This window comes from Rattus rattus, chromosome 1 (genome assembly GCF_011064425.1).
Source record: "Rattus rattus isolate New Zealand chromosome 1, Rrattus_CSIRO_v1, whole genome shotgun sequence".
NCBI classification, from domain to species: domain Eukaryota; kingdom Metazoa; phylum Chordata; class Mammalia; order Rodentia; family Muridae; genus Rattus; species Rattus rattus.
In genome coordinates this window covers 254,613,860-254,627,057 of record NC_046154.1, presented here as the reverse complement: position 1 = coordinate 254,627,057, position 13,198 = coordinate 254,613,860, and the positions used below count along the sequence as shown (strand labels likewise).

At 48.0% G+C, this 13,198-nt stretch overlaps 1 protein-coding gene across 1 annotated transcript in view; it reads right to left on the bottom strand.

Moving 5' to 3' along the window:
• Positions 1-13,198, bottom strand: part of Fbln1 (fibulin 1) — a 78,242-nt gene that overhangs the window by 21,940 nt on the left and 43,104 nt on the right. The window contains exon 15 of the mRNA XM_032919004.1: positions 27-169. Within this exon, the coding sequence (XP_032774895.1) occupies positions 27-169 (143 nt within the window). The remainder of the gene's footprint in view (positions 1-26; positions 170-13,198) is intronic.

Sequence of the window (13,198 nt, the reverse complement as noted above, 5' to 3'; positions counted from 1 at the left end):
AAGGCTCAGGACCTTGATCCACTCACCCTCGGGACGGGTGAACTCTCGGAAGGTGGGCAGGGAGATGACAGTGTGGGAGACGGTATGCACAGGGTCCCGCATGCAGGCCTCATCGGTGGGGCGGCAAGACTTGATGCAGCGGACGGTGTCTGTCTTCTCTTGGCGGAAGCTGCAGAGAAACACAGCCCAGGAAGGTTGGTGGCAAAGCCAGGACGACAGCTCCCAGGGAACACCAGAAGCAGCAGGTGCCCAGAGGCAGTTCTACCAGCAGCCAGCAGTGGCCTCTGTGGCCAGACAGCACTGCATGGTCCTTCATATAAAATGGAGACACCATTTAGCCTAGCTGCTAATGTGCACAATTTGGAATTTGCCAACTGCTCCAAGCGAGCATCAGTCTGCCCCTGAAGAACACGTTCACTTCTCAGTTGCTTAGCAACAGTGATGAGTAGCTAGGGGTACCAGGTGCCACGGATGCCAGTGAATAAGGGTGTCAGTTCCTACATCCTGTGAGCCAACAACTGGGCAGCGATCAGGGCTCATGGTGGGGTGGGGTTGAGGGTGAGAGCAGGATTGGTGGTTGAGGGGGGTCGGGGTTGGGGAAATGTATAGAAACTGCTGATCTCAGTGTCCATCACAGAAGTTGAGTCCATACCAAGTGACAGGAAGGAGAAGGGTAACATTTATTGTAAGTCCATGCCCATGTTCTAGGCACTGTGCTACACTGTTCTTAAAAACTGTACCATGAAATAAAGAAACAAGGTTGGAGAGAGAGCTCATCAATTAAGAGCACCGTGTTTGCTCTTTCGGACAACCCACAAGGCAGCTGGGTCACCACTGTTTGTAACGCCAGAGCCAGGGGATCTAACACTCTCTGGCCTCTGTGGGCACTGTACACACGTGGTGTGCAGACATACATGCAGGCGGAACACCTATATACATAAAATTAAATTAAAACTAAGGAGGAGGAGGATAAAGAGGAGGAAGAGGAGAAAAGAGGAGGAGGAAGAGGAAGAGGAGGAGGAGGAGGAGGAGGAGGAGGAGGAGGAGGAAGAGGAGGAGGAAGAGGAAGAGGAGGAGGAGGAAGAGGAAGAGGAGGAAGAAGAGGAGGAAGAGGAGGAGGAGGAGGAAGAGGAGGAGGAGGAGGAAGAGGAAGAGGAAGAAGAAGAGAAGGAGAAAGAGGAAGAGAAGGAAAGGAAGAGGAGGAGGAGGAGGAGGAAGAGGAGGAGGAGGAGGACAGTGTCAGGAAACAACACCCAAAGTTGTCATCTGGCCTCCACAGGACATGTGTACACATCTTCACACACACATACATGTATATGAAATAAATGAGATAAAACGTATGAACAACCAGGTGATACATTTAATTCCAGCACTCAGGAGGCAGAGAAGATGGATCTCTGAGTTTTAGGCCAGCCTGGTTTACATAGTGAGTTCCAGAATGGCCAGAATTGTACAGAGAAGCCCTGTCCCTAATAACCAAACAAACAAAGAAAGAAGAAATAAGAACAAGACCCACAAAACCAAAAAACCCAGATATGAACAGAACGAGAATAGTTCAAAGAGTTATTGTATGAAAAACATCTTTATAATTATCAGCCACATCAGGGGGTTGAGGCAGAAGGGTTACAAGTTCAAGGCTAGCCTGCTCAATAGAGTGAAGCCCTGTCTTTAAAAAAAAAAAAAAAAAAAGTCACACGAGGAAAGAAACCTCGGCCAACTGCCTGAAGCTACCTTGTGTGCACCAGATCAATACCAACCTCCTGAAACCTACAGCTAACGCTTAACCTGGGCCCACGTCAGGCCCTGCTGGGTTTCTTCATAGCTCCTTCCCACCGTGTGTACGTCTACGCCAACCCATGACTTGCCCGTGAGTGAGTGATGGTTTTCTTTAAGTCCCCTTTGACTGAAGTTTCCCTCCAGCCTTTTTCTCCCCACATGATCTGGTAAGGAGCCTAGTGCACTTCATCCTCGGAGCCCCACAGTCAGGAGCTGGCTGACTGCATCTAGAACATTCCTCTGTCCTCTGAAGGTCCCTCACGTTGGCTGCTAGATGAGACATGACACAGGCCAAGTCTGGCTGGAAGGACGGGAGAGATGGAGTGTCTTCCCCCAGGTCACGTGGGTTCTGGTCTTTCTGTGATACCTACAGCAGTTGGTGCTCAGGGCCTACCCCTACTGTGCTGGTCACAAGTTTCGGTCACAAGCTAGAAGAATTCTCAGTAGAGAAAACGGCTCCACCAGATTGGCCTGTAGGGAAGTCCATGAGGCATTTTCTTGATAAATGATTGAAGGGTGTGAGGGCCCCGCCCACTGTGGGAGGTGGCACCCTTGGATAAGTGCTCCTGGGTGACATAATGTTTTGTGCGTCTTGTCTGTTTGTGTTTGTTCATTTGTTTGAGACAAGTTCTATCTACATGGCCCTGGCTGCCCTAGAACTCAGCATGCAGACTAGGTCAGCCTTGAACTCACTGAGAGATCCACCTGCCTTTGCCTCTTGAGTGCTGGGATTTAAGGTGTGCACCACCAGGCATGGCTGGTCTTAGGTGATATAAGAAAGCAAGCTGAGAAAACCACGGAGATAGAGACAGACAGACAGACAGACAGGCAGACAAGCAGCATTCCTCCATGGCCTCTGCTTCAGTTCCTGCCCCCAGGTTCCTGCCCTGACTGCCCTTCATGATGGACTATAATCTGTTAAGGTTAAATAAACCCTCTTCTCCCCAGATTTCTTTCGCTCCTAGTGTTTATCACAGTGACAGAAACCCAAGCCACCACTGACTGTACCTGGGGCTGAAAGAATGCTGCTGGCCTGACACTTTGCTCTCATTCCCTGGCTGGTTTTCTGTGCAGGGAAGTGGTCTCCTATATTGTTACTGCTGTGTGGTCACCAAGAAGCATCTAGTTCAATGCTTGCTAGGTCCAATTCTACTCTGCTACTGGCCAGTGTTATGTTGGCCATTGGATATGAAATGTTCCCCTCAGGCTCACAAGTCGGAACACACCAGCTGGTGGTGCTGTTTTGAGAGGTGAAGAATCCTTTGGGGGGGGGGCTGGAGAGATGGTTTAGCAGTTAAGAGTACTGACTGCTCTTCCAGAGGTCCTGAGTTCAATTCCCAGCAACCACATGGTGGCTAACAACCATCTGTAATGGGATCCGATGCCCTCTTCTGGTGTGTCTGAAGAGAGTGACAGTGTACTCACATACATAAAATAAATACATCCTTTTCTAAAAAAAGAAAGAATCCATTGGGAGACGGAGGTCCAGAGGGAGGAAGTGGGTAATGGGTAGGGGCTTGAGATTTATGGCCTGGCCCACTTCCTGACCTCTTTTCTGAACTGCTGGGAAGTCAACCTGTCCCCTCATTTTCCCACTACAGCCAAGAGCTGCACCTGCCCCATCACACACCATGAACTGTATCCTCAAACATGAAACAAACAAAATACCCTCTCTTCCACTAAGTTGCCTCTTCTTGTTAGGGATTTAAGAAAAGTAATTAATACAGACAAGTATTTGTGTCATGAACATTAGGGTTCTCCTTCCCTCCTCAAAGGATTGTGAGGGAGGAAGGATAAAGCCAGAGTGAACTCATGATGGGGTGAGGTGGTCCAAGGCCATTGCTGTCCTCCATGGAAACTCAAACCTTCCTTCCCTTCTTGGCCACAGAGAAGTGGCGGCTCTGGGGTCCCTTGTGCCTCCACAGCTCTCCAACTATGAGGCAATACTCAGTACTCGTTACATCAAGAATGCTTTCCTGTACACTAGAGCCACTACTCCAGTGAGCCCTGGATTTATCTGCCTAGGGTTTCTGGGAAGTAGTGATGCAGGATCATAGTCTACATAGCAACAATGCTCAGAGCAACAGGGCTGGCCACTGTTTCCAGGAACCACCAGCAGACACTCAAAATGTAAGATACAGCAGTAGGGGCTGATGACATGCCTCAGACAGTTAAAAACTTGCTGCCAGGGGTTGGGGATTTAGCTCAGTGGTAGAGCGCTTGCCTAGCAAGCGCAAGGCCCTGGGTTCAGTCCTCAGCTCCAAAAAAAAAAAAGAAAAAAAACTTGCTGCCAAACCTGGGGACCTGAGTTTGGACCTTGGGACTTAGTTGATAGAAAGAGAAAAAACAGCTTTTGCAAGTTGTTCTTTGACCCCCCCCCTTCTAAATGAATGCAATACTAATATTTACAATTCAAAACAAAGTTTACAGACTTCTTATCTTCTCTAGGGTTCAGGGCATAGATTTTACTCTACATCACAAGCCTGATTCAACTGACACAGAGAATCACGCAGCTGTCCAATTTGACTGATCCCATGTTTCATACAGAGTAGTCTCAGAATAACAGTACTAAAATGACCATCACCAACCAACCTCTGTAAATAATTTCTCTAGAATGTTCTCCTTCTACTCAGTCTAACTAGAAATATGACTTCTGTGTAGTCTGAGCTATATGGCAATCAGTAGCATCGTCGTTGCTCAGCGTGTGCAAGTTCATTACAGCGTGCACTCTTTGTCAGTTTTGCTGGGTATAAAATCCCCGGCTTACATTTCCTAATTATCCTAAAGATACCACTTCATTTTCATCCAACATAAAATGTCAAAAATCTGACATGCAGGACTGCAGAGATGGCTCAGGGGTTAAGAGTGTTAGATGCTATTCCAGAGAATCAGGTTCAGTTCCCAGGACCCATGTTGGATGACCCACAAACATCTGTAACTCTAGGTCCATGGAATCCAACAACTTTCTTCTGGCCTACTCAGACACCCAAATGCACATGTATGCACGCACACACATAAATGAAAAATAAAAACAAATCTTTAAAAACCCATGTGAATACACATTCATGTGAGCACACACACATGCACACATGTGCACAGTCAATTACACACATACACGTACACACACACACACACTTTGGAGCTCTTCAAAAGGACTTGTTTGTCCCAGAATTTGCTTGAGTCCACGAGTGAACTAGATGGAGGATTTCTGTGTCTAGAGAGATTTGCTTACTGCTTTATTTAAAAAAAAAAAAAAAAACAGTGGAAAAAAAAAAAGAAAAACCTTATTTCCAAGTCTAGATGGAGTTAGAAGTTGGAATCTATAGAATTAGATATCTAAAAACAGGAAGAGAGAAAAGGTCCTGAGTTGAGATCGCACTTATCCAAGAGAAGAAATGTTTAAGTCAGAAACGCAGAACTACAGATCCTGACCTTGGAACTTGATGGGTGAAAATTGCTGAGACAGCAAGACTCATTAGCTGATGTCATTCAAATGGCTGATTCTCGCACAGGTCCCTCACGGCTTGTGAAAATAATATATAAACATGAAGACTCCAAACTCCTGGTTCTCTGAAGCCAATCGCCTTAACCTAATCTCCAGTAGTTTATTTAATTTTTTTCTTCATTTTAATTTTGTGTGTGTGGGCGTTTTGCCTGCATGTATGTCTATACACCATGTTCATGCAGTACCCACCAAAGCCAGAAGAGGGCCCCTGGGACTGTAGTTACAGACAGCTGTTAGCCTCTGTATAACTGTTAAGGATCAAACCTGGTTCCTTTGAAGTACAGCTAGTGAGTGAGCCATTTCTCCAACCCCCCTCATAGATTAAAAAATAAACAAACACAACAAAAAATCCCCAATAGTTATTTAAATAAATAAGCAACAACAAAATTCCACGCAGGGACCCACATGCAAATACTTGTAGCCCAGACACAGAGAAAACCGAAGTATGGAGGTGACTTAGCAGGTCTGGAGTGCAAGTGTGCCCTCTGGTGGCTGAGTGAACTCTTGTTAGCGCTGCCCTGTCTAAGCTGCAGGACTGACCACTGGGATAAGGCCAACTCCAAGGGGGTGTGACCCTCATCAGTTGATTGATGGGTTTAAGTCACCACTCTTCGCCCCACGCTCTTCCAGCCAGTTCTTCCATTTGAACAACCTAATGATGTTGTTTCCTTGTTTAAGGGTGGATGCTACTTGATTACTAAAAAATGGCTTTGGTGCATTCTCTCTGGGCGAGCTAGAATGGCCACTCGACAATGAGAGAGGGTGTACATTACTGCCTCATGGCTGGGAGCAAATACCAACAAGAAGTAACTTGAGGGAAGGTGGGTATATTTGGGGCCACAGCTGAGGCTACAGCCCATCGAGGTGGGGCAGGTATAGCAATAGGAGTGGCTCCCAGATGTGGACACAGGCGCTAAGGCTGCTGGTACACACCTGGGTAGATCAGAAAAGAGAAAGGAATGCTGGACCTCTGCTGCCTTTCTCCTGTCCTACTTCCGACCCCACCCACATTCAGGGTGGGGCTTCCTTCTCAGTTATGCCTCTCACGTGATCCCAGAGACCTCATTAATGCTAGAGGTGTTTTCTTAATTCAGTCAAGGTGGTACTCAAAATTAACCATCACAGGGTGACTTACGTTTTTTCCTTAGGTATCCATAGGTGTCCCCCACCCCAATAATTTTACAAGACTGTCTTTGTGTTGGTTGTTCTGAGGTAATCTTCCTACAGGGAATTTCAAAGTTTATTTTTAATTTGTGTGGCTTTTTCCCCCTCCCTTCAGTTATCACTTACAGTGCTGACTCCCCCCTCACCACATGTTTGGGGTTACCAGAAACATTCTTTTAAGGACCAAGGATTCACAGATGCCTATTGTCTACAGAGTTCCCTGTTCTCTGCATGCTGGATCTGCTCTGCATACTGTCTGCGGGCTGGACTGGCTTTGAAGACCTTGAGCACTTGTTACTTTTCCTTGAGACTTTGTTGTTGTGCTTTGCTTCTTTGTTACTGTGGTATAACATTATGACCCAACGTGACTTGGGTGGAGCAAGTTAACTCAAGGCAGGAACCTGCCGGATGCTATTTGCTGGTTCACTCACAGGCTTATGCTCGGCCATCTTTCTTATACAGCCAAAGACCACCTGCCTAGGGAATAGTGCTGCCCACAGTGGGCTAGGTCCTCCTTTATCACAAACTAACCTGATAAGGACGATTACTCAACTGAAACTTTTCCCCAGTGATTCTAGACTGTGTCAAGTTGACAGTGCTAACCAGGGCATTTATGATCTTTCTCTTTTTATTTAAATTTTTCCTTTTCTAACTTGTTTGTCTTTAGTGTTTGACTTTTTTGTTCCATTTCTTATCACTTATTTTTATTAAGTAATTTATTTAACATTAAAAATATACTGACTATCCTGTTACGTTTTAAATTCTAATTCATATTTTTCTTCCCCGTTCTGGTCTCTCAGTCTCACAAATGCATGACGGGTTTGTGCCACTGTGAGTTGCTGAATATTAAGAGTTGTGTCGGGGTTGGGGATTTAGCTCAGTGGTAGAGCACTTACCTAGCAAGCGCAAGGCCCTGGGTTCGGTCCCCAGCTCCGAAAAAAAGAAAAAAGAAAGAAAAAAAAAAAGAGTTGTGTCTTTCAGACGTACTTCCCATACCTGAGGGACATCATACTGGCTCCTAGTCTTTGTTTTTATAATAATTGTATGCATTGATTTTTTTCTAAAACTGCCACAAGGATACCACAGATGCTCTTTAAGCAGCGAGCATGCACTGTCTCACAGGGATGGAGGCTGAGAGCCCATGCTCACGGTTGGTGAGGTTGGTTTCTTTCAGGGCCTCTGTCTTTGGCTTGTAGGCGTCACTGTGTCTTCATGTGGACTCTCATGGGGTCCGCTCCATAGAAGGACTTGGGTATAATGAATTAGGGCCCACTCAGGTGGCTTTGCATTTACCTCATTTAAAAATTTAAAGGCACCCGTCTACATTGAAAGACACTGAGGTTAGAACTTCGGTGTGTGAAAATTGGTGACACTATGGCGTTATCCCTTCAAAGACACGTCAAAGTGCCAGCCCTTGATATCTCAGAAAACAGCCTTATTCGGGAACAGGGTCATTGCAGATGTAATAAGGTAAGAGTAAGTCATAGCAGCAGCAGGTGGGGCCCCAATCCAGGAAGATATTAGTCCTCTTAAAGAGAGGCCCTTGACAAGACTGATAGCCAGTGCTGCTGGATAGCACAGGAAGAGCTTGAGTGACGTTACTATAAGCCGAGGAATGCCAGAGGTGGCAAGCAAGCTACCAGAGACTGCAGAGCCATTTCATTCCAGGCAGAGGATGCCCCGGGTCAGATGGGGGTGAAAGTGGCAAACACATAGTGGGAGATAACATGCCTACTACGCAGAGCCACCCAGTTCACAGTCCTCTGCTACAGAACCTAGTAGATGGATTCTCACACTGATGCCTTTCGGATGCTCCTTTCTCTGAGGAGTTCACTTCCCTGGCATTTACAGTCAGTATAGTTCATGGCTGCCTTCATGACCTCCTAGAGACCCCTAGTCTGTTGCCTCTGGGCTGCCCTCTCTAATGTGCCTCTAATGGTCTGGGACCTTCCTCTTCCACAGTGTCTGTTGTCACTGTTGATCTATTGTTTCCACAAGCTGTCCCTAGAGTGACCCTGACACCAAGGAAAGTCTTGACATTGCAGTCCCCACATTGAAGGCTGAACTGCTCCCACCTAACACAGCCCCACCATCGGCTCCCACACGCCTTGGCCACTGGCTGTGAGGAGGCTCCCAGTGCTTGAGCTCCCCACATTAGCCTGCTGCTCTTTCCAGGGGTGCCCTGGGGCTGTTTGGGATTCTCTGACATGCAGAGCAAGGTCCTAACTTGTAGCTGGGAGGTTTGGGGAGCCCGTGTTGCTTCGTTAAGTAGTAAATAGTTCCCATGGATTTGTAATCTTCCTGCTCAGATCCAGGCAGCTTCAAAGACTCTGCCTGCATCTGTCAGGCTGCCCATTCCGCACACGCTTCTGCACTTTAAATGTCCCTTCATTTTTATTATATGCGATACGACTGTTGTGTGCACGTATGCATGTGAACTACATGCCCACTTACTTAATGAGCTGTTTCTTCAGGCCAAACAGCCCAAAGATGCCAAAACCAACCACAGAGACTACTCCTTCATTCCAAAGCCCATGGCTTAGCAGGTGGAACAAACAAGTTAACAATTTTAAGATTCCAGGGTACATGTTCTAAGGGATGCCTGGGGCCAGAGAGTGCTCACTAAACAAGAAAGGCTTCACTGAGGAGGTGGTCTTTGACCTGAGTCTAGAGGAAGAATGGCAGTTTGCAGAAAGAGGGCAAGGCTCAGACTGAGGCCAGGAGCTTACCTAATCAGGGATCGGCAAGGAAGGTACAAGCTGCCCTATGGGCCAGGATACCAGCAAAGGTAACGAGGAGGGCTGTGGAAGCTACAGCTGAGAGGGTAACCGGGGGACCAGATCACACTAGAAACAGACAACAGGCAACTCAAAGACAACTTGACCCCCACCTATCAGAGCAAGATCTGGGTGACAGAGCTTCTGGTTCTGCTAAGAGCCAGCACCAGCAGTCAGACCCACTGAAAGACGGAAAGTCTAAGTCAGTGTGGTGGTCTAAGTGGAAATGGCCCCCACACGCTCAAAAGAGTGGCACTATTAGGAGGTGTGGACTTGCTGGAGTAGGTGTGGAGGAAGTGTGTCACCGGGGGTGGGCTGTGAGGTTTCATAAGCTCAAGCCAAGCCTGCGGAGCTAGACGTAGAACTCTCAGCTACCTCTGAAGCACTGTCTGCCTGCACACCACCATGGCTCCTGCCATGATGATAATGGACTTATCCTCAGAACTGTAAGCCAGCCCCAATTAAATGCTTTCCTTTATAAGAATTGTAGTGGTCGTGGCGTCTCTTCACAGCAGTAGAAGCCCTAAGACAGCCAGCATTGGCATGATCTCCGCTTTCTCAGTGGACAGAGACACAGTACCTGCTGCGTGTCAGGAACCTTACGAGGAGAACAGGACAGTTGCAGAATAAAACAGATCTAGTCCCTGCCTTTGTAGAGTCTTCTAGGTGGTGAGAAAGAAATGCAAAGAACAGAAGCCAATGGGACTTTCAGGCTGTTCTAAGCACCATAGAGTGTTTGTTATAAACAAGAGAGACAGGGAGAGCACAGCCTGGGGTGTTGGGCAAAGTTCCTGTAACAGGAAGTGAGCATCCCCCAAGGCTTCCTGTATTGACATTCAATTCTTATTGAGGTATTAGGAGAGTGGACACTCACTGCAACTATAATACCTAGAGATGGGATGTGAGGGAGGCAGCTGGGATGAGACGCCCATTATGGTGGAGCCCCACAACTGAATTCCGAAGGCCGTATAAGACAACAGACCTAAGTGCTTATGCGTGCTCCGTCTTGCTCCATGTGACATCCCGAGGGCCATCAGGACTCTACCAGCAAGAAGGGCCACCTTCAGGTGTAGACTCTCGGCCTTGTATCTCCTTAGCTAGAAGCCAAATGAGAAGCTAAACAAACATCTTGTCTTCAGGAAGCCACCCAGTCTCTGGTATTTTGTTATCTTAATAAAGAGTGGATTAATGCAGTCTAAAGACAAAAGCCCACGTAGGCTGAGATTTAACCAGCTTCTGGGCTAAGGTATAAAATTATGTCATTATGGCTTAGAGGAAGTGTGAAAGGGGAGAGGAATTTAACGTCAGGCTGGACTATCACCCTAAGATCAAGGTGTGCCCACCCTTGAAAATCTCATTGAGATTTTCCCATGGTTCAATGCTTGAGAGCACCGGCTGCTTTTGCGGAGGACCTGGGCTTAGTGCCTGGCACTTATACGAATACTCCCAAGGTCTAAAACTCCCAATTCCAGGGGATCTGACACCGTCTTCTGGCTTCCACCGGTCATGCATTCAGATAAAACACTCATACACATAAAATAGATATTTAAAAAAATAAAGATAGATTAGGGACCACAACTATATGCAACAGACGCCATGAAGAATCTTAGGCTAATTCTTCAAAAGGCTCCAGCTTCTGAGCCGAGAATGAACTGTGGGGCCAGTCACGTTGATGCCAGATCAGCAGCTGGGTTGGGTGGACTTGTGATGGAGACAGAGGCATGAGGCTCAGGGCTCACAGCGGAGGGACTGTGACAGAAGGGATGAGCTATGGAGCTGGGGTGCATAGACCGCCTGTGTGATCTTGTGCAAATCACACCCTCTCTGAGTATCCACAAAGACCGTACACACTGGAGGTGCATACCAAACACCTGTTAGACACTTTATGGTTCCGGCAAGCACCACAACAGTGCTGGCCTTTACTGCCTGGTGGCACAGCAGTGGAGGGGTCAGTAGAGGTCAAGAGCTTTATCAAAGATCAACTGTGTTCAGTGTTTGCCCAGAACAGATTAGTTACACACCCAGTCCTGGTGATCCTACACGTGACCCCCAGTTGCCAAAAGGCCTATTATCCTAGGCTAGCTTGGCTCCAAGCGACTGAGTCACGAGAGCCAAGCCCTTCTCTTTCTTGGGGAGGTGTTTCTATATTGGAAAGGTGAAAGAGACAGAGCTCGGGCATCTCTGAGAGCGAGGCTCCTTTCTCAGCCATCACAACTACTCCTTAGAGTTTACGCAACAGGAAGAGATCGTTCCTAGGTGTAGACCCAGCCCAGCCTCGTTCTTCCTTAGCCCAATAATGAACCCTGATGCTGTGCTTCTCAGGGGCTGAGACCATATGAAAGCTATTCCCCCAGTCACCTGATAGGGAAACCAATTCTGGAAGGGGCTCGGCTTACCCCGGGAGAGAGAAAGCAGAGAGGACCCCCGCCCACAGCAAATAAAACCAAGGCACAAGAGGCATGCTCTTGGGATGGCTGCTGCGAGTTTATTAGAATCCCGAGGGTGGGCAAGCAACAAGAGGGGGAGTGCCCAGGGCCCAAGCAAGCACTCAGAGCTCTGCAAACACGAAAATATAAAGCTTGGCCACAAAGGAGCTGACTGTGCCGTGGCGATAAAGATCCATCGTGACGGTCAGGAGCAAGTCCCTGGGCTCAGGGATGGGCCTGGTGAGGGCCACCACCCCACTGTGGTGGCTCACCTTTCGGGTGGTGAAAAAGCCCTCCTCATTGCCAGCGGTGATGGCCAGCTGCATGCTGTCCCCAGGGACAGCACTGGAAGGGCCCATGCGGAAAACCACCGCGGGCACTTGGATGTTGGTGGGGAAAGAGAGGTGGTAGTAGGTTATTCTCAGAGGCAGCCTGGGGCACTCCTGGTTCTCATGGCAAGGCAAGCGCTCACAGCGGCTGAAAGACAAGTGGACAGAGAGACAGGAAGAGGGTTAGCGCCACCTCAGCAAGCAGAGAAACAACAGAGTGTGGGCAAGCACAGCTCACTGGGCGGGGTCTCCTGCCACCCCTCTGACTGATGCAGCCAGCACAAAGAACGCCCTCACTCACCTGGGGGAGGTGTCGAAGACCTCCAGGCCGCAGACTCAGGTATAGCCTCTTCTAACACCCTCTAGGGGTACTGGTGGCCAGGGTCAAGCCATACCCAGGGGGAGATATGCTCCCTTCTTGAGCAGAGAGGTAGCTACCCTGGGCACACTCATACTTAGCAAGAGCCTCACCCAGACAGTGGCCAAAGCCACAAAGAGCTCCTGGGTGGGTCTCAGAGACGACCCAGAAATCATCACGACTGTTGGCATTTACTGCATGTGGGGTTAATCCCCCATACATTCATTAATGTCATCACAACCAGTGTTCAAGATTGCGGCTTGAGTGTCAGATGAGGAAACAGGTTCAGAGAAAGTCACATGTGAGGGAAGAAGCCAAGTCTATGCTCAGGGATGAGATCCACTCTCCAGCCCTGTGATTCAGTTTTAGACACTTGGTCCAGTTCTCTGCTTTTATATACAGAGACTGAGTGTGGCCCAGAATGGAGATAACGCCAGGTTCTAATATCCTGTGACAAGACAGAACTTCCTGTGTGGACGGAGACTGGCCTAACTTTCTGTGTGATGGAGATGAAGACAGGTTCTCACTTCCTGTGACAGACTCTAACTTCCTGTATGTGGTATTGATGAAAGACAGGTCTTAATTTCTTGTGTGTTAGAGATGGCGACAGGCTCTCACTTCCTGTAACAGAACGGAGAACGTACTAACTTCCTGTCACAGGAACTGACTTCCTCTGACAGGGTGAGAATAAGTTCTCTCAGTACCGTCTAATTACAGCCTCTTACTTCCTGCAACAGGATGGCGACAGTACATTCTTGTGACAGAATGTTGACAGGCAAGTGAGGAGACTTGCGTTCTAGTCCTGAACACCAGGACCAGCACATGTTGGAGGCAGAATGACATGAACTTAAGAGCCAAGATGG